The sequence below is a fragment of the Telmatherina bonti genome (assembly GCF_933228915.1).
Source record: "Telmatherina bonti genome assembly, chromosome: 21".
Taxonomy (NCBI): domain Eukaryota; kingdom Metazoa; phylum Chordata; class Actinopteri; order Atheriniformes; family Telmatherinidae; genus Telmatherina; species Telmatherina bonti.
This window is the reverse complement of record NC_136630.1, coordinates 3203089-3223876: the sequence shown is the minus strand read 5'-3', so window position 1 is coordinate 3223876 and position 20788 is coordinate 3203089. Positions and strand designations below refer to the sequence as shown.

The 20788-nt window shown below is 45.9% G+C and overlaps 1 protein-coding gene across 1 annotated transcript in view; it reads left to right on the top strand.

Annotated features, from left to right (window-relative positions):
• The window catches only part of LOC306771821 (uncharacterized protein), a 52808-nt gene that overhangs the window by 3074 nt on the left and 28946 nt on the right, over positions 1-20788 (top strand). The window contains exons 2-4 of the mRNA XM_079261140.1: positions 16642-17996; positions 18108-18260; positions 18340-18407. Of these exons, the coding sequence (XP_079117266.1) occupies positions 16685-17996; positions 18108-18260; positions 18340-18407 (1533 nt within the window). The 5' untranslated portion in view covers positions 16642-16684. The remainder of the gene's footprint in view (positions 1-16641; positions 17997-18107; positions 18261-18339; positions 18408-20788) is intronic.

The window sequence follows — 20788 nt, the reverse complement described above, 5'->3', positions numbered from 1 at the left end:
CAGTATTTCTGGTTTTTCACGCATCCAGACCTGCTTAAAACATGATAATTTACATTCTTTTAGCCTTTGAAATGCAAGTTTAATTATATTTCTTTTAAAAAAGCACACAAAACATTGAATATTTCTTATAAAATAAATATAATGGCTCTGGTGGTGATCATCGAGCATCAACAGAACTGATTTGATGTCATTTGCGCTATTTATGAAGTATCAGAAACTTCCTCTGGGAACCAAACTGTCCCCATCGACTTCCATTAAAACAACATATTGTAATCTCTCTCTGTCCTTCCATTTTAAAACCATTCCATTTGTAATGTCAGCCAATAGAAGTCATGATGTCTGACATGGGTAATTGGTTAAATATGGACATAAATGTCCTGTGAAGGGTTGAAAGCTCTTCTTCTGCAGATTAATCCAGTCCAGGCCGGTTCTCTTCTGCTGCTGAATCTCTGCTTAAACCACATGAACTTGCTCACTTTTCCCTTTTCTGCATCACTGGACGTTTCTGTGCTGATGGACTCGTTTCCTGTCTGGAAGCTTGGCTGCTTGTCGGGCTGAGCTGGATGTTTGCTGCAAATGAGCAATATCAGTTGTTTACCTGACTTTTTTTTCTTTTAAAGAAAATAGTTTGTTTAATGTACATATTTCATTTGTCCCATAAGTTCCAGGACCAGTATATTAGAAAAAGTTCACGACCAAAATGATAAATATGCTACAAATGTATGGAGGTAAAAAAGTGCCACAATTAATTCAATTCAATTCAACTTTATTTATATAGCGTCAAATCACTGCAATGCCATCTCAAGACACTTTACAGAGAGGAAAACATAATGAAGGCCAATTCATAATAGCCTATATAAGGAAACCAACAGATTGAGTTGAGTCCAACTCAATCTCCCATCCTGAGCAAGCACACTGGCGACAGTGGGAAGGAAAAAAACTCCATTTTAACAGGAAGGAAACCTCCGGCAGAACCCGGCTCAGGACAGGCAGCCATCTGCCTCTGCTGTGTGGGGGGAAGAGGACAGAAAGACAACAGACAACAGGAACTGCTACTCCCGGCCAGGGAGACCTGCTGAGACAGGAGACATACATGTTAATGATGCAACACTGTTATGGGGGGGGGGGGGGGGGGGATAAAAGAGAGAGATAAAGAGAAAGAATCTCAGTGTATCAGGAAATGTCCCTCAGCAGTCTAAACCTATAGCAGCATAACTAAGGGATGCTAACCATCCATAGCTATAGGACTTATCCAAAAGATAAGTCTTCAGCCTAGTCTTAAAGGTGGGGAGGGTGTCTGCTTCCCTAACACTAACTGGGAGCTTATTCCATAAGAGAGGGGCCTGATAACCAAAGGCTCTGCCTCCTGCTCGGCTCTTTGAGACTCTAGGAACCACAAGTAATTAAAGCTCCAGCAGGTCCTCCTGCTCAGAGACATGTTCTTCTGGGTGAAGTGGTTCCTCGTCCTGATAGTAGTCTATACATTCTGTAATCATGAACAATCAGAAATATAGTTAGACCCCTCAGTTTACTGTAAATCTGTAAAAACTCTGACCAATCCAAACGTTCCGACCCAAATGGAGTTGTTCATTTCTTATATTCCGTAGCTTCTTCTCCCGGCTCCCCTCCTCCCCCTCCAGCAGCTCATACCTGATAGCCACACCCTGCATATAAACAGCGTGTTAGGATGAAAATACAAAGTAGTGAAGAAGAAACTCGGAAGGCAAACATGGCTGAGAAAATGCAGGAAGGATTTCCCGACCCGGCTCGGTTCATTTGCCTCCTCCTGCTAAACAGCCGAGAAAGAGGAAAATCATTGGTGTAAAAAGCTGCGAACTAGAAAAGCCTCGGATCATGCAAGGAGCAGAACCAGAGGGGGAGGAGCCAATATGGGGGGGGGGGGGGGGGGGGGGGGATATTTTCACATGTTGCTAGCTCCCCAACATCACTTACCCCGGCTTGAAGTACATAAATACTGTATTATTTAATTACATTTTATTAACTTAAGATTAGGAAACAATGCATTAATAGTAAAACATTAAATATTTATTAATCTAAATAATTTAGTTTTTCTTAAAAACAATAAAGTTTTTCCACATTTAATAAATTATTTTCTTGCTGTGCTTCACCGATCAAACCTGCTAGGTGGAGCTAATGCTGAGAATTTTAGCCAGGAATTAATAAATGTATTTTTAGAAATATTACATATAACTGTTTTCCATTCGAAAACCAAACTTGATCAAATATTCTAAGTAAAGTTTTCATCTCCAGTTCAGTTAATCCTTAAAATGATTGATTTTATTTGGGTCTAAATGGTAGTTTGTTTTTGTTTTTTTTTGGTGTATTTTTTCTTGTTCTGTTTTCTTCATGTTTATTTTATTTATTATTGACTCAAACAGCTGGATTTAAATCAGCTTAACATGTCCCTTTAGTCCCTTTAATCAAAGTAGACTGAATCTGAATTTACTTTGAAATAATTTAATTTAGTGTTTGTCAGTTTTGTCAGACGTGTTTCAGAACCATCTGGCTAAGCTAATGCTAGCAGTCTCCTACCTGCCTCTCTAACTCCTCCTTTTCCTAAATGTTTCCTTCAGCTGACTCCACTCGGTCAGCTGCAGGAAACGTCTGATGGATAGTTGATGCGTCTCTTGGTGTTTCTGCTCATTGCAGGAAATGTTTGGTGAATCTTTTCATCTCTGCGGGTGGAGCTTTTCTGCATCGTTTCCTCTCTGCTGGAATCGCTCAAGTTTCAGCTGCTGAGGATGAGGATGGAGATTGTGTTGTGAGAGAGACGAAGATGTGCTGAGTGATGAATAATTCTGCCTTTACATTCAGTCCTTTATTCAGCTGTCAAAGAGAAATCTGAGAAGAGAAAAACTGCAAATCAAAGCAAACATAACGAAAACATCAGGAGAGTTTTAGCAAAAAGTTTTCAGATGCTTTTTAAAATAATGCAACAAAGATTTAAAATAAAAATCATCATATCTCACCAGTAAATAAGAAAAAAGGTTTCTTATTGTCTTCTTATGTTTCTAATTTCTATTTAAAATAAGTTTCCAAAATACAAGTTAACCTAAAAGCAAAACGGTAATGAATGAAATACATATATATTTGCTAAATAGTAAAATAATTTGATTAACCTAAAAAAATGCAATTAAATAGTAAAAAATTTTCCTGTTATCTAAATTTACAGCTCTAATAAAAATATTTAGAAAATATAGAAAGAAAAATCAAATTACATGAAAAATATGTTATAAATTTTATTTAATTATATTGACTTAATTATATTTTTATTTAATTCTAGTTAAAATGAGGTGCTTTAAAATAAATTTAAATACCTAGAAAATATTTTGCATAGAAAACAAAGCATAAAATATGAGGTGATACAGATCATAATTAATCTGTTTAGACCTGCTCCAGGGTTCCTTCCTGTCAGTGCCTTGCTCAAAGGCAGTAATTTAAGGTCTGTCATGTAGCTGACTCATAACAATAACTCGTACCGATGTTGTTGCTTCCTATGAGACGCATCGGTGGACTTTTGGTTCGCTGTTCTGCTGGGTGTCAGCAGCAGGGCCTTCCTGCCCGTTGGCGTGGAGCGTGCTGGATTACAGCAGGAGAAAGAGCTGCTTTGTGGCAGATTAACGCCGCTGGTGGAGCTGCAGGTCTGTCAGCACAACAGGGACGTTGTTGGAGCCAAGTCGCTCTGAAACACGGAGGGGGGGGGGGGTCTCCTGCAATCACAAGCTGCTGTGTTGGAGAGGAAACGCAGACTTCTGATAAACGTAACGTAGTATTTGATGAACTGTTCTAAGGTAAAAAGTGAACCCGAGCAGTTTTCCAGGTGTGTAATAGTTTCTACCATGTGTAATTGAAGCTGCTGCACCGTCTCGAAGTTAGTTTTAAAACAATTAAAACATTTCATCGTGGAATGTTTGTCAGTGCAATGTTTCCTGGGACCGATTACACTGATGCACACGGCAGACTTCTACTGAAAACTCAGAAACTTTGGTGCTGTGTTATGCATTTTTTCAGAATCTTCGATTTATAGAAAAAGTATCTTGATTATCATGAGCAACGTGAAAGCACGTATCATTTACTTTATATTAGCATCAGCAGCTTCTGCGTAAGCCCGTCCCCCAATCCGTAAGAACGCTCTAGAAGCTTGGTCCTTCTGCAGCATCCTGCAGTCAGAGCAGGAGGTGATCACTTCTACTGCAGGGCCAGACTGGAGACAGTGATCCATCCTATTTACTGTCAGATATTAATGTCTGTAAATGAAGTGTGAACATAAACATGGAAAATGTTAAAAAACGGGATCATGTTGGAGACTCCTAGAGAACAGCTGCAGCTGTTTTAACTCAGCCAGGAATATTTTCTTTCTTTTTTTTTTTTTTTACTGTTTTAAAATAAAACACATTTAAAGCTTGACTCTACAACATTGACAGTGCATATTATTTGAATGGATTAAATATGAAAACGTTACTTTTTTGGGAAAAGGTCTGCGATTATGAGACTGAAATGCAACTAATTGCGATTAATTAATTACACATCCTGTAATACATTTTTAATGGAGACCCCCTGCGTTAATACAGCGTGAGGAATTAGTTTAAATTAAAAGAAGTGGGCCGAGTACAGGTCCCTGTGGAACGCCTCTGAAAAGCTCAAAAGTGCGTCTAACTTGAAACCTGCTGGCTCTGAAACACACAACGGAAACCATGTTTCCACACGTCTTCCTGCTACTCTCCACCTGCTATCCTCACTGCAGCACCTCCACCTCAGCTGCATCCCAAACGTCTTCTTGGCTTTATTCCAGCCATAGAGGATCATTATTTTCCTGCTTTTCTCATCACTTGTTGATCTTTGGCTGCTCCTGATTGGACGTTACCATCAGTTTAAGCTCTCTGATTGGTGGAAAGTCTGACAGGAAGTGTCTTCATCATCATGTCCAGATGAAAATAGAGGTCTCTTAGCAACATGGTAGTGATGGTGATGAAGATGTGATAAACAATGGTGTCATCATGGATGATTTTTACCATCTACATAACACTGCATGTTGTGTCTGGGATCCAGCATGTCAGGATGTTCATGCTCCGCTGCAGCCTGAAGCTGGTCTGTTTGTTTTCCGGTGTTTTCCACAGAAAGCAGTTCATCAGAGCTCACTGTGCTGTAAAAACTGCTGAGATGATTTGCAGCTTTCAGACGGAGCAAAGCAACACAGATTAATGTTTCTGCACCACAGTCGGATTAAACATTAATGAGGACCCGGTTATGGTTTCCTCCTGAAGGTGTGATGGTATCTTGATCTAATGCAGGTTTTATGTTCCTCTTAAGCAAATCAGTTTTTATAGACGACAGAAGTGCTGAGAAAATGAAACAAAAGCTCTGTGATGAAGACGAAGAGGAGGGGTTATATTACTCTGCCCTCTGCCAAGAATATCTGCGTCCTCAGTGAGTCCAGACAGAAAAGCCTCAGAAGGCTCAGAGGAAGAAATGAGGACATGACGGCGGAAGATGAGGGGACGGACGGAGGAAGATGAGGGGACGGACGGAGGAATACGAGGGGACGGACGGAGGAAGACGAGGGGACAGATTGAGACCTGATGGATGGTCATGCTGGGCAGAGCTCAGGTTGAGGTGGAGAGCAGCGATCTTCAGGTTGTGTGCTGTTTGTTTTGGACTCAATCTTCTTCTGGACAAGCAGGTTTCAGATAAACTTTACTGACAGCACAAGTACAAACACTTTTACCGTCTTCTGCGTACTTTTCATGTGTAATTTGTTCTGTCTTTGAGATCCTGACAGATGCGTAGCGTGATGAAGTATCGGGCTGGGCAGTTAATCAAAACCAATCAATCTACGTAATCTTGATAATGCCCATTATTTCAAGATTCATTATAAATATATGTAAAAATTATAATCAAACTATCATATGAAGAAAATGTGTGCTTTTTATATTTTAAAATGAATATATTACGATTCATTAAAGGGCTGAAAATAAAACAAAACTGAAATGATTCCTATTTAATCGTAATGGAGGTAACATGTTAACGGCAGGACTAATTTGAGGTCCTAGCATCCAGACGTAACGTAATACCACTGCAAACCTGATGGGGCAGTGTTGACCAGTATGCTGTGCGACTTGGAAAGGGAACAAAGAAGAATCTATAGCAAGGAAAAATATAAATCACTTTTAAACTAAAATCCAAATGACACGACTTAGTTATTATGAGATTTGTCAATATTTTGAAGTTAATTCGTGTGCTTCAGTGTAATCGGTTTACCAGGAAGTGGTGCACTGAGAAACAGTCCCCGATCAAATGCATTCATAAATACATTAATTTTTATTTAATTAGTAGTAATTGTTTTAAAGTGTTAAAGTCCCATTCCAAATATATATAAACATGCAACATACAACCATGATGAGGGTGCCAGAGAGGTACAGCCAGATGTCCATACCTGTGGCCCTGGAAACTGCCAAACAAAGACTCCAAGCATTGGCTGTGAGACTGAAGAGATACACAAAAGAAGTTGAGGCCAGAAGATTAAACTGGCTGTTCCCAACTAACCCAGCTAAAGTGTACTCCCAGTGGCAGGATAATACTACACAAGCTGACCCACCAAGGCTGGAGACGGAACGATACTGGAAAGGTATATGGGAGAATGAGACATCACATAACAGTGAAGCACGGTGGTTAAAAGGCCTCAGAGCAGACCACAGCTCCCTCCCTGAACAAGGTCCAGTTACCATCATGGTGGCAGATATCCAGCACAGACTCTCAGGTATGAAGAACTGGTCAGCGCCTGACCCTGATATGATCCATGCCTACTGGCTAAAGAGGCTGACTTCACTCCATGAACGCCTGGGAGCACAAATGAACCAATTCTTGAGGGATGGGACTCACCCTGAATGGCTGACCAAGGGACGAACAGTCCTGATACTGAAAGGCCCCCACACCCCCCAAGGGATCAGTCCCATCCAACTACTGGCCAATAACCTGCCTCTCCACGACATGGAAGCTCTTGTCAGGCATCATAGCGACTACGGTAAGTGGGCACATGGATCAATACATGGCAGAGACACAGAAAGGCATTGGCAGAGGAACCAGAGGAGCCAAACACCAGCTACTGGTTGACGGATCAGTCGCCCGAGACTGCAAAGCCAGACAGACAAACCTGTGCACTGCCTGGATTGACTACCGGAAAGCCTACGACTCGATGCCACACACATGGATCCTGGAATGTCTGAAGCTGTACAAGATCAACGGCAGAATAAGGACCTTTGTTGCAAACTCAACGAGGCTGTTGCATTCCAGATGTGGAGGAAAGCTACAAGTACCTGGGCATACCAGAGGTTAATGGCAACCATGAAGAAGCCACAAGGAAAGCTGCCACAGCTAAACAAGTCAGGCAAGTACTGAGAAGTCAGCTCAATGGCAAGAACAAGATCCGGGCAGTTAACAGCTACGCCCTGCCAGTGATCCGATACCCTGCTGGGATAACAAGCTGGCCAAAGGAGGAAGCTCAGACCACGGATGTGAAAACACGGAAGCTGCTCACCATGCATGGAGGGTTCCACCCCAAGTCCAGTGTCCAGCGACGATATACTAAGCACAAAGAAGGGGGCGAGGACTAGTGAGCATCAAGGCCACTATCCAAGATGAAACATCCAAGCTCCACGAATACATCAGGAAGAGGGCACCGAGGGATGAAGCACTTAGTGAATGTCTCAAACAATGCAGGCTGGAGGAACACGAGATGGAAGAACCATCATGGGAGGAAAAGCCCCTGCATGGGATGTACCACCGGCAGATCACCAAAGTGGCCGATATAAACAAGTCCTATCAATGGCTGGAGAGGGCTGGACTGAAGGACAGCACAGAGGCACTAATCATGGCAGCACAGGAGCAGGCCCTGAGCACCAGAGCCATCGAGACTCAGATCTACCATACCAGGCAGGGTCCCAGATCTACCATACCAGGCAGGATCCCTGGTGCAGAATATACAAAGGAGCCCCTGAAACAATCCAGCACCTTACAGCAGGGTGCACGATACTTGCAGGCAAAGAATACATGGAGTGCCATAACCAAGTAGCCGGCATAGTGTACAGGAACATCTGTGCAGAATATGGACTGGAGACCCCTAAGTCCCAGTGGGAAACTGGGACTTGCGGGGTCCACCAAGGTGGTGGAGAATGAGAGGGCTAAGATCCTCTGGGACTTCCAGATCCAGACAGATAAAATGGTGGTGGCCAACCAAGCGGACATAGTGATCATGGAGAAGCAGCAGAGGAAAGCCGTAGTGATCGATGGATCCATCCCCAATGATGGAAATATCAGGAAAAAGGAGAAACTGGAGAAGTACCAAGGCCTCAAGGAAGACCTGGAGAAGGCCTGGAGGGTGAAAGCAACAGTAGTACCCATAGTGATGGGAGCACTGGGGGCCGTGTCCCCCCCCTGGAGAAGTGTCTCCAACAGATACCTGGTGAAACATCAGGTCATTGAGGTTCTGGGGTGCAGGGTCTCGAGCCTCTACACGACGGCTCAGCTGATCCCACAGGTTTTCAATGGGATTCAGGTCTGGAGAGAGTGCAGGCCGTTCCATTTGAGGTACACCAGTCTCCAACAGCCGTTCCCTGATGATGCGGCCTCGATGAGCAGGAGCATTGTCGTCCATGAAGATGAAATTAGGCCTGTGCTGTTCATGTAGGGGCACAATCACTGGATTAATGATGTTATTCAGGTAGTATGGGCTTGTCACTGTACCATTCACAAAGTGTAGGGCAGTTCTGTACCAAGTGGACACCCCTGCCCACACTGTAACACCGCCACCACCAAAAGCTGGCCTGGTGACAACAGTGGCTGATGCATAGCGCTCTCCCTGACGTCTCCAACATCGTTGCCGGCCATCATTTCTGCTCAGTGTGAATCGACTTTCATCAGAGAACAGCACTGAGGCCCACTGGTTCCTCGTCCAGCGTAAATGCTCCCTGGCCCATGCAAGGCGATGATGCCTGTGCCTGGTGGTGTGGTCAGGTACCCGTGCAGGTCGTCTAGCACGCAGACCACGCTGATGGAAACGGTTTGGAATGGTCTGACGTGACACTTGGGTGCCTCTCGCCTCTCTTAAACGTGCCTGGAGTTGAGTGGCATTCATCATCCGGTTTCTCAGGGCAGTGTTCACAATGTAGCGGTCATCAGCACGGGATGTGGCCAAAGGACGTCCACTTCTAGGCCTTTCTGTGACTCTTCCAGTCTCTCCATATCTCTGTTGCAACCTGCTGATGACACTCTGTGACACTCCAAGCTCAGTGGCCACTTCTGTCTGAGAACGTCCTGTTTGAAGCATCGCAACGGCAAGGGACTGTTGTTCCATTGTTAGGTGTCGTCTTGGTCTCATGATGTCAAAATGTGAACAGCATGATGAGGACAACTGTTTAAACACCAGCTCTAATTGAACCACGACATTTATTGGTCAATTCAAGGATCACACACCTGCCGTGATTTTTGCCGTTAAGCTCCTTGTTAGAGAACAGCAACTTGTGCCAAATTTATTGAAACATTTAACAGTTGGACATGTGCATTTAAAAGCTTAGAGAAGATCACATTAAGTTCACCTGTACAGGTTTGAAGGCATTTTAGGCTTGTTGTGGAATTTCACCCAAAAGCTGAATATCCCTAACTTTTTGTGAATAGTGTATATGTACATGTAAAATTTAAACCATGTTTGAAAGCACTTATTGCTAATTAACTGATTATGTGTCTCTATGATGCACATTTCAATCTAATTTATTTTAATATGAAGTCCAGAAGGACAAGAAATAATCATTTTCCACAAACCCCTTCATTCATGTTGTATTGATCCTCTCAGATCAGCCAGAAATGCGCCAACATAGGAAGCTCCGCCTCCTGCCTGCAGGCTGCATCTGATTGGTGAACTGCTAGGAGTAGTTATGCTGAGCAGTGAAGGTGGGCGTGGCTTTCTTCTCTTGAACGTGCCCAACCTGGAGAAGATGACCAATCACTGAGTCCCTCCCCCGGGACGTCACTAAAGTGTCCAAGTAGAAAAAGCTCTCTCAAACCAATCGTTTCCGCCGCTATGGAAACTGAACGCGAAGAGCGCTGAAAAACTCAAACGTGATGAAAAAATTCATGTGATTTAAATAAAAAAACAAAAAAAAAAACTACGCAGTTCACATGTCTGAGTATTCATCACTCCAACACAGTAGAAAGCTCATAAAACTAGACATAGGATCATAGAGCAGCTTTAAAGTTTACAAATGAAATATTTTAATCTACTTATTTATGAAATTTTAAATGTTTTGAGGCAAAAAAACAGATCTGTTGAAAGTCTGTATATCCTCTCAGTATTGATCCAAACTGTTCTGTAAACGTTTTACTTCATCACAGTTTCATAGAAAGCTGCTGGCTGTGCTGTAACACCGAAGTGTGGCGTTGGCGCTAGGCCACACCTGGTCGCCGCCCAGTTTCACGCCCACAGTGGGCTCGGTCTGGACCATCTGCTGCGTCTCCTCCTGCCTGAGCTGCTCAGGCCTGAATGTGTGAATGAAACCTGACCTCCTTCGGCTGAGACATGGCGGCATCGTCACCATTAGGAAGGAGTGAACCCGACAGGACAGACGGGCGGTCACTTGCCTGTCCTCGTCCTGCAGGAGCTTCTATGTCAGACTCACCTGATGTGACATCAGGCAGCTTTTCCTCTTCCTCTTCCTCAGCGTTCGGATCAATGACAGTTTCATCCTTCAGGGGAGAAATAATGTTTTAAACTTAAATTCCTGTGAATTTCCAGAAAAAACTGAAAAAAGCAAACAGAACAAGCAGAAATGTCATATAGACATTAAATATTTCATTAAGTATTTCTCACCTGAATATTTTTTACTGATTTTTGAGCTTTAACTCCCCCAAAAACATCAATGTTCTTCTGTATTAAAAACATGAGTTAAAAAAATAAATATTTGATTTTCAAATTTATTTTAATTTTTCATTATTTTATGATTTTATTTTATATTTATAAATGATGTAATTAAGTAGGTGATGAATCTATCTTGTATGATATTAATAGATAAAATTATTTCTAAAAGGCAGTAACTTAAAGTAACTTAAATGAATATTTAATAATAATAATAATTAAATAATGATAATTATTATTAATATAATTATAGCTAAATGGGACTAAATACACTGAATGTTTTTATGTCCAGGATGAATTTATGAAATAACAAGGTCTCAGATGACCTTTTTCTGTCTTCCTGGCTGCCAGCTTTCCTTTCCTCTTAGCTCAGTGAGCAGAGAAATGGAGCGTGAGCACATGGATCACTCCGTATGTGACCGGCAGAGGATGAGGAGGAGGAAGATGGGGGAGGAGTCAGACTGGGATGAAGGAGACGGGTCAGAAGGGAGGAGAAGGAGGTCGTTGCTTTTATTACTCCGAGTCACTTTGGATCGTTTCAGGTTTAAATACTAATAGTGATCCGAGTGGAGCGACGAAGGCGTCCTCCCTGCGGACGACGAAGACGTCCTCCCTGCGGACGACGAAGACGTCCTCCCTGCTTCCGTCCTCCCTGCGGACGACGGAGACGTCCTCTCTGAATCATGCAACACCGAGGAATCACAGTTTAAATCGAATCAACACCAAATAAAGAAATCGTTAATCGACTGGAGAGAGACTCGCATCGTCTCGGCTCGAGTCGTAAACCAGAGCAGAACTGTTGCTGTCATGGAGGAAACTTCCTCTCCCCGTTGTGTCATTTAATTTAATGTCTTTTATGACGATTTAAACAAATAAAAATGATCAAATCCTGCAGATATTTCAGCGACAAACACAAACGTTTTTCCGCGTTTGAAGTGGGTCTTTATGAAAATGTCCGCTGTAAAAACGTCGCTGCGTGTTTTCCTGAAACGTGCAGAAGCGGTCTCCATCGCTGGTAACGATGCTGATCATGCAGGACAGAAACTAACAGCATGTCTCTAAAAGTGACTGTATGTGGGGAAAATTCACTCTGTTTACAGATTCTTGCTTTAAATAACCAGTAAATATTTGCTGTACTGTTTTTCTGCCTCAGACTCTGTTCAAACGGCCCGAACGGCAATTTTTTTCAGCGCTGCAGCAAAGCAGCTTTGTTATGGAGACACTGCGAGTTGAAACGAACAACGTGAAGCAACTCAACTGATATTATTTTAGCGGTCGTGTAGCGACGTCTCCAGGCCCCTGGTGGCAATCGGTGGTATTACACTGCCTCATTGTGGCGTTTTCCCACATGTAACCTCCTCTGTCAGGTTGTTCTGTTGATGTGAGCTGGTTGCAGCTCGTTGGTGGATTTTCTCTCCTCCTCTGTAAAGTGTGGATGAATCGGGATCCATTGCATCCGGCTGCGGGGCCCGGATCCGGGGCCCGGCTGCGGGCCAGCATCCATGCAGATCTCAGTCAGACCTTTTTACAACCGCAGCAGCGGCTGGTTCGTGGTTTCACACAAACTCTGATGGATCATCTGCAGAATCGGAGCTGCATCAGTCAAAGTGGCTCCTCATCACAGAACAGCGCGGTTAGAATCTGCTATCAGCTCGCTGATAACGCGTCCTTCAAGGTCAGGACACATAAGCAGCTCTCAGGGCGCCGCTTCACTCGGCCCATGTCTCTGGTACCGACCCACATACTGCTGTGTCTGCAGAGCTCACACAGGTCTGAGGGCTGAAGCGTGTTTGTGGCTGATATGTTGGAATAAATCTGCAGGTTTGTAGCTCTGCTACAGGAACTTTCTTGCTTTCTTCTTTGGTTCAGCCGTTTCCCCTCTCTGAAACGCGCCTGGTTCTCAGCCAGCGGCCGTAAACGTGGACTCTGATCACGCTTTAGCCCGACCTGCAGCTCAGAGGTTCAGCAGTTTGTTGGTGGTGAAACCCTCCTGCATCTGTGCTTCAGAAAAACCAGCCGCTTGTTTTACTGGGATTCTGGGAACCAGGACGGGATCTGCTGGAAGCAGCTTTTTGTTCCATCAGCTGGTGCGTCTTTACGGTGTGACTCCAGCTTCTAACTCTGACGGAGTCTGGCTCAGACACTGTGAAGAGACAGGAATAAAACCCTTCAATGCAGCTTGAAGAGAATCCAGAGACATGATGGAGGATGATGAGGGAGGAAGACTGAGTGCAGCGAAGAGGCCGGCCGGCTGCAGAGCGCCTCATTATCATGGTGTCGTGACCTCGTTCATCACTCCGCATTCCTCCGGGTATCCTTGGTTTCCAGCACAGCGTAGCAACCTGTCTCCAAGTTAAACGCCTGCAGTTTGCTCTGTTATGTAAAGCAGAGGTCCTCGTCTCTGGTCAACACGCGCTATCCTGCAGGTTTAGATGTTTCCCTGCTGCAACGCACCTGATTCATACCCGTCTGCTGTTGAGAAATCGGAGGCAGGTGCGTTGAAGCAGGGAAATGGGTGTAAACGTGAACACTCAGCTGCTCGTCTGAAACACGATGTCTGCTCTCGCCTGACCATCGGAGCGCGTGGTTTACGTCGCAGCGCAGCCCCTCAGGACGTTCTATGACCCTCTGCTGGGATGTTCTGGTTACGTCAGGCTGGAATCACAAGCTGCTCAGCTGTCGCTGCTCCTCCGGTTCCAGCCGCCGAGCTGATCCCAGTCAGATGGTTTAATTTCGCTTTGCAGAGAAGCTTGTGATGCTCAGCTCGGTGGAGGCTGCAGGGACCTCCAGGCGGATAAACAACAGATTGTTTTTGTGTTGCTGCTGCTGACATGGACACCATGTGCTGAGGCTGCAGGGCAGCAAGCGTTCCCGCCTGCCGGATCGTTCACTTTGATCGGGAACATCTACAGGGATGATCCTGCAGGGACCGAGTCATCTGCTTCTTAGTCATCGCTTTCTTTGTCCAGCTGAAACCTGAAGCAAAGAGCTTCCCTTTCTAACAAGCTGCATCTTTAATACGTCCTCAGAGAAAGTCCTGATCTAGCTGGACCTCTGGACCAGGTTTTTATCAGTGCCGACCTGAAGCAGGCCGAGTAGTGACCCCAACTGAACCGAGCCCCAGTGGGACCGAGTCCAGTGGACTCTCCTGATGGGAATGCAGCCTGAGATCTCTGGTTCAGTGTTTAAACGTTTGGAAATTCGCTTTTTACACGGCAGATTAAAGTAAAACAATGTGGTGCTGAGAATAAATAGACTGGAAAAAATTCTGCATGTTTGTCGTACGGACGTTGTACGGATATCATATCGTGTCGTACAGATGCCCTACGGATGGCGTACAGATGCCCTACGGATGGCGTACAGATGCCCTACGGATGGCGTACGAACGTCATGCAGATGACGTACAGATATCGTACAGACATTGTACAGAAATCGTAGATCTCGTAGAGACATCGTACAGATATAATTTCATTCTCCATTGTTCCATCAGCGGAACGCTGCTGATTCATCTGTAATTTATTCGTCCTTTTCTACTTTTAAACCCCCCCCCACCCCGTCCAGCCCCCCCCAGCCCAATATGGAACATAAGGATCATATAAATCATTTATTATCATTCATCGCAGAAGGAGGTCGTCTCTGTGTCAAAGCGAAGCATCAGAGGAAGAGACTGTGTGCAGATACCTGCAGGGTGACGTGTGAACAAGAAATGACTCATTCTCACACCTGTCTGTCTTTCTCAGGTGTGTGTGTGTGTGTTGCGTAGCAGTAATGATAACTATGCGTTTCCTGCTGAATGTGGCGGAACAACTAATGTTTTTATGAAGGGTGTGGTGCGGTTGAGTGTTATCACCGCTCTGTCAGGACACGAAGTCACGTGCACAAACTCAGCGGCCACGTGTTCCAGCTGTTCTGGTCCGCGCTGCATTCTTCCTTCCATCAGGACTGAACTTTTCCTTTTAGCTCCTTTTTTTCCTTTTTTAAATTGTTTTTCAGTCATTGCATTCTAATCTAATTAAAAAAACACACTAAAAACACACTACAGACTGATCCAACTTTGATGTAATGTCCTTTAAACAAGTCAGAATGAGGCTCAGTAGTGTGTGTGGCCTCTGTGTGCCTGTATGACCTCCCTACAACACCTGGGCATGCTCCTGATGAGGCGGTGGATGTTCTCCTGAGGGATCTCCTCCCAGACCTGGACTAAAGCATCCGCCAACTCCTGGACAGTCTGTGGTGCAACTTGGCGTTGGTGGATGGAGCGAGACATGATGTCCCAGATGTGCTCAGCTGGATCCAGGTCTGGGGAACGGGCGGGCCGGTCCATAACATCAATGCCTTGGTGTTGCAGGAACTGCTGACACACTCCAGCCACATGAGGTCTAGCATTGTCTTGCATTAGGAGGAACCCAGGGCCAACCGCACCAGCATATGGTCCCACAAGGGGTCTGAGGATCTCATCTCGGTACCTAATGGCAGTCAGGCTACCTCTGGCGAGCACATGGAGGGCTGTGCGGCCCTCCAAAGAAATGCCCCCCCACACCATTACTGACCCACTGGCAAACCGGTCCTGCTGGAGGATGTTGCAGGCAGCAGAACGTTCTCCACGGCGTCTCCAGACTCTGTCACGTCTGCCACATGTGCTCAGTGTGAACCTGCTTCCATCTGTGAAGAGCTCAGGGCGCCAATCTTGGTGTTCTCTGGCAAATGCCAAACGTCCTGCATGGTGTTGGGCTGGAAGCACAACCCCCACCTGTGGACGTCGGGCCCTCATACCACCCTCATGGAGTCTGTTTCTGACTGTTGGAGCAGACACATGCACATTTGTGTCCTGCTGGAGCTCATTCTGCAGGGCTCTGGCAGTGCTCCTCCTGTTCCTCCTTGCACAAAGAAGGAGGTAGCGGTCCTGCTGCTGGGTTGTTGTCCTCCCACGGCCTCCTCCACGTCTCCTGATGTACTGGCCTGTCTCCTGGTAGCGCCTCCATGCTCTGGACACGACGCTGACAGACACAGCAAACCTTCTTGCCACAGCTGGCATTGATGTGCCATCCTGGATGAGCTGCACTACCTGAGCCACTTGTGTGGGTTGTAGACTCCGTCTCATGCTACCACCAGAGTGAAAGCGCCGCCAGCATGCAGACCAAAACATCATCCAGAAAGCATCGGAGCTGAGAAGTGGTCTGTGGTCTCCACCTGCAGAACCACTTCTTTATTGGGTGTGTCTTGCCAGTTGCCTATAATTTCCACCTGTTGTCTATTCCATTTGCACAACAGCAGGTGGAACTGATTGTCAATCAGTGTTGCTTCCTAAGTGGACAGTTCCATTTCACAGAAGTCTGGTTGACTTGGAGTTACATTGTGTTGTTTAAGTGTTCCCTTTAGTTTTTTTGAGCAGTGTATATAATGATTAATAACAATTATTATATTATTTCTCTTTACTAATCACAATGCTAAATATATTATTTGTACATTTTAGAATGAATTACCATTTAAAAATAATTAATTAAATAATAATTTAACGTGAGTCATGTCGTTCTTAAAGATTTGTCCATAAATAAATAAATGTCTTTGTTTCTCTTGGTAAAATAAAGACAGATGTGTAAACCTGCTTCAGATGTTTATTTTGCATCATGTCTGACTTGATGAGGTAAAAACATTTGAAAGGTTCCTGAGAAACGTTTTTAATTTCCAGGTTTTGTGTTTGTCTCTTCTTCCTCCAGCTCCTGCGGCTCAGTGTCTCCATGGTGAAGTGGGCGGGGTCTGATGTCAGCTCCTCCCCCTCTCGTCGACCATCCCACCATGCCCACCATGGTCTCTAGGCTTCCCAAGTTTAGCTCACAGCCTCGGTCTCAGACCACTCCGGCCGCCGCGAGCGCCATCCGCCTCACCAACGGGTTCTACCACCACCCCGGACCCGGAGGCGTCAACGGCACTGTCGCTGCCGCTCCCTCCTCCACGAAGTTGAACGGGTTCATCAGAGTACCGAAGGCTTATTCCATGAAGTGGAGGAAGGAGGACGTGATGGATGGAGAGATCGAGTGGAGGAGAGGAAAAGGCGGGAACTCCGTCCAGAGTCGTAGCGGCTTCCATCAGCGGCAGCAGGGACCGCCACCGCTGCAGCAACCCGACGCCAGAAAATCCACCGTGTCGGGAAAGGGGCGTGTCCCACCTGCAGCATCATCGCCGTCTCCCCAGCCCATCCCCAGAACCCTCCCTACCTCTAAAACCGGATCTCGGAGCTCCAAACTGAGCCAGGCCCCCCTCAACGAAAGCCCCGGGTGTAAACCACGGAGCAGTTCCCAGCTGAGGCGGCCCCAGAGTTTCACCCGTCTTACTGGTCCAGGTTCTGGTTCCGGATCTCGAGCTGGTTCCCCGCTCCACAAGAAGTCCCCCGCCAACCGCTCCCACTCCAGCGAAAGCCTCGGTTGCCTTGCGTCCGTCCAGCTGACGGAAAGTGACCGTTTCCGCTCACGTAGCCTGACCCAGGTTCGACGGCAGCCCTCCCCAACCCTCACCCTGTCCCCCGCCTCGTCCCCCAGCACCTCCCGCTCCTCCCCCAGCACCTCCCGCTCCTCCCCCAGGGCTGCTCAGCCGGGACTGGCAGCGCCCTCCAAGCGAGACCCACGCAAAGGCGGTTTGTTGGGAAGCCCGGCGGGCAAAGCTGGAGGCGTCAAAGCTCCGGAGAGGTCAGGGGTCGGACTTCCCTCCCTGCTGCCCCCATCCGCCTTGAAGAAGCCCCTCCTACCCAGCGGTGGCGCCGCCTCCAGGCCCAGTGGCATCAGTTATAAGCTGTCTCGCCCGTCACTCATCAAGCAGTCCCGCCCCCTGCGAGTTACCGCCTCCAACATGTGTGCAGGAGACCGGAAAACCAAGCACGTGGCGAGCAGACGGCGAGACTCATTAGAGACGCCGTCGTCCACAGAAAACAGTCCAGAAGCTCCAGAGACGGCGGTTCAGTCAGCTGACCCGGTGTCAGCGCTAGCAGAGACGCTGGAGGACATGTCCCTGTCCTCCACCTCCTCCCTTGATAGAAATGACATCAGCCAGGAGTACATGGACGACTTCGACAACCTCGGTGAGAAAACAAATGTGCTGCAATATTCTTCGTGTTTTTACATAAAACTCTGGAAATAAAACTTATTTCTGACGTTTTCGCTCAGTTTTAAGCATCATGTCATGCTTACAGGAAACGGAGGAGTCGGCATTCTGCTGCTCTCGTCCAAACACGATGAAGACGACTCTGGTCTGGACCAGTCCTGCACCAGGTTTGATGATGTCAACAGGGTCGCTACGGCAACGGGACTGTGTTTCGTAGACGATGGGACGGATTGGACAGGCGGTGAGTTTGACGAGATTAATGTTCAGGTCAGTAAAAATCATTAAATATTTCCGTTTTTAAAAGTCTTGCATGTCTGCAGGAGGAGACCGTCACCTGGACCGGCTGTCGCGCCAGAGACGGTCCAGCCAGCAGGACTACCAGGACCAGGTACTCCATCCGGGGTCGGGGCGCGGGGGCAGGGAAGCCTTGCAGCTTTTCTGACGGGTTTTTACAGATTTAAACAATAAAGTTTGAATAAATTTATGAGCAGAAAATCCAAACTATGTTGCTGATGCGACCTTCATCTGATGCACGTGTCGCATGCTTCCTTCACTAAAAAGATAAAATGTTCCTTTTTTCCATTCAGGTGAATTACGTTTGTACGTAAATAAAATGTTAAAATGTAGAAGTAATAATAAAATCAGGAGGATGTGCAGCGATCATTTTTAGCCTCACTGACCCAGAAAATGGTCGAGATGCGGTTGACTATCTTTCACTAGCTTTGTGTATTATATTACAGATTAACGGCTTATTGCGAAAGCTGGAGGAAAAATGCACCTAAAAACATAAATATTACAGTTTTTACTGTTGAGGCTGTAATGTTGTATAATGCGTGTTGTAGCATTAGCTTCTTAGCATCCAGCTGCATCAGACAAAAGCAAATGCGTTTGTCTTTGTGAGATGCAGCTGGATCTTTCCACTCCACCCGTAAACAAACACAGTGACGCCTCACTTCATTGTTGGCAGGCCGTAGAAGCTGCTTACAACCTCCAGCAGCGCTGAACAGATGGTTACGGTGACATGGATGTGGTTTCTGCTGCAGTCTGTTAAAACATGGGCGAGGCACGAGGAGTTCTCACTATAAATGTTTTCTTCCGTCATCCACAGCAGCAGACTGAGGCTACAGATAAGACTTTTCTCTGTCTAGAAACTCCTAGAATCCATCTTTAAAAGCAGTGATTGGTCAATCGCTTAGCCTGAGTTTACATTTAAACTGTTGGACATATCACTTCAACTGGGGGAAATCAGATTACTGTGCTAACCATATGCTGTTTACATTTTCCAGGCTATTACTGGATTTCTCTTGGAATACGGGCTTTATGTTTAAAACATCCAACCTTTTGTTGAACATGGAATTGATGCTAATGTGAGAATCCAAAAACCTAGCATTAGTTGCTAATATGGTAGCCTACAGCCCAAGCTTTAGTTGCCAATGTATGGGAGGTTAGCAGATAATATAGGAGGTTAGCAGATAGTATGGGAGGTTAGCAGATAGTATGGGAGGTTAGCAGATAGTATGGGAGGTTAGCAGATCGTATGGGAGGTTAGCAGATAGTATAGGAGGTTAGCAGATAGTATGGGAGATTAGCAGATAGTATGGGAGGTTAGCAGATAGTATGGGAGGTTAGCAGATAGTATGGGAGATTAGCAGATAGTATGGGAGGTTAGCAGATAGTATGGGAGGTTAGCAGATAGTATGGGAGGTTAGCAGATAGTATGGGAGGTTAGCAGATGATATGGGAGGTTAGCAGATGATATGGGAGGTTAGCAGATGATATGGGAGGTTAGCAGATGGGTATGGGAGGTTAGCAGATGGGTACGGGAGGTTAGCAGATGGGTACGGGAGGTTAGCAGATGGGTACGGGAGGTTAGCAGATGGGTACGGGAGGTTAGCAGATGGGTACGGGAGGTTAGCAGATGATATGGGAGGTTAGCAGATGGGTACGGGAGGTTAGCAGATGATATGGGAGGTTAGCAGATGGGTATGGGAGGTTAGCAGATGGGTACGGGAGGTTAGCAGATGATGTGGGAGGTTAGCAGATAGTATGGGAGGTTAGCAGATGATATGGGAGGTTAGCAGATGATATGGGAGGTTAGCAGATGATATGGGAGGTTAGCAGATGATATGGGAGGTTAGCAGATGGGTATGGGAGGTTAGCAGATGATATGGGAGGTTAGCAGATGGGTACGGGAGGTTAGCAGATGGGTACGGGAGGTTAGCAGATGATGTGGGAGGTTAGCAGATGGGTACGGGAGGTTAGCAGATGATATGGGAGGTTAGCAGATGATATGGGAGGTTAGCAGATGGGTATGGGAGGTTAGCAGATGGGTACGGGAGGTTAGCATATGATGTGGGAGGTTAGCAGATGGGTACGGGAGGTTAGCATATGATGTGGGAGGTTAGCAGATGATATGGGAGGTTAGCAGATGGGTACGGGAGGTTAGCAGATAGTATGGGAGGTTAGCAGATGATATGGGAGGTTAGCAGATGATATGGGAGGTTAGCAGATGATATGGGAGGTTAGCAGATGGGTATGGGAGGTTAGCAGATGGGTACGGGAGGTTAGCAGATGGGTACGGGAGGTTAGCAGATAGTATGGGAGGTTAGCAGATGATATGGGAAGTTAGCAGATGATATGGGAGTCCCAGGTTAACTGCTTCTGAGAGAGGCCCGCGGTATCTGCAATAAGCAGTACTGATCCTGGCTTTATACCCCGGATCTGTGAAACATTTATCTGTAGAATCACAACCAAAGTATGGAATATGTG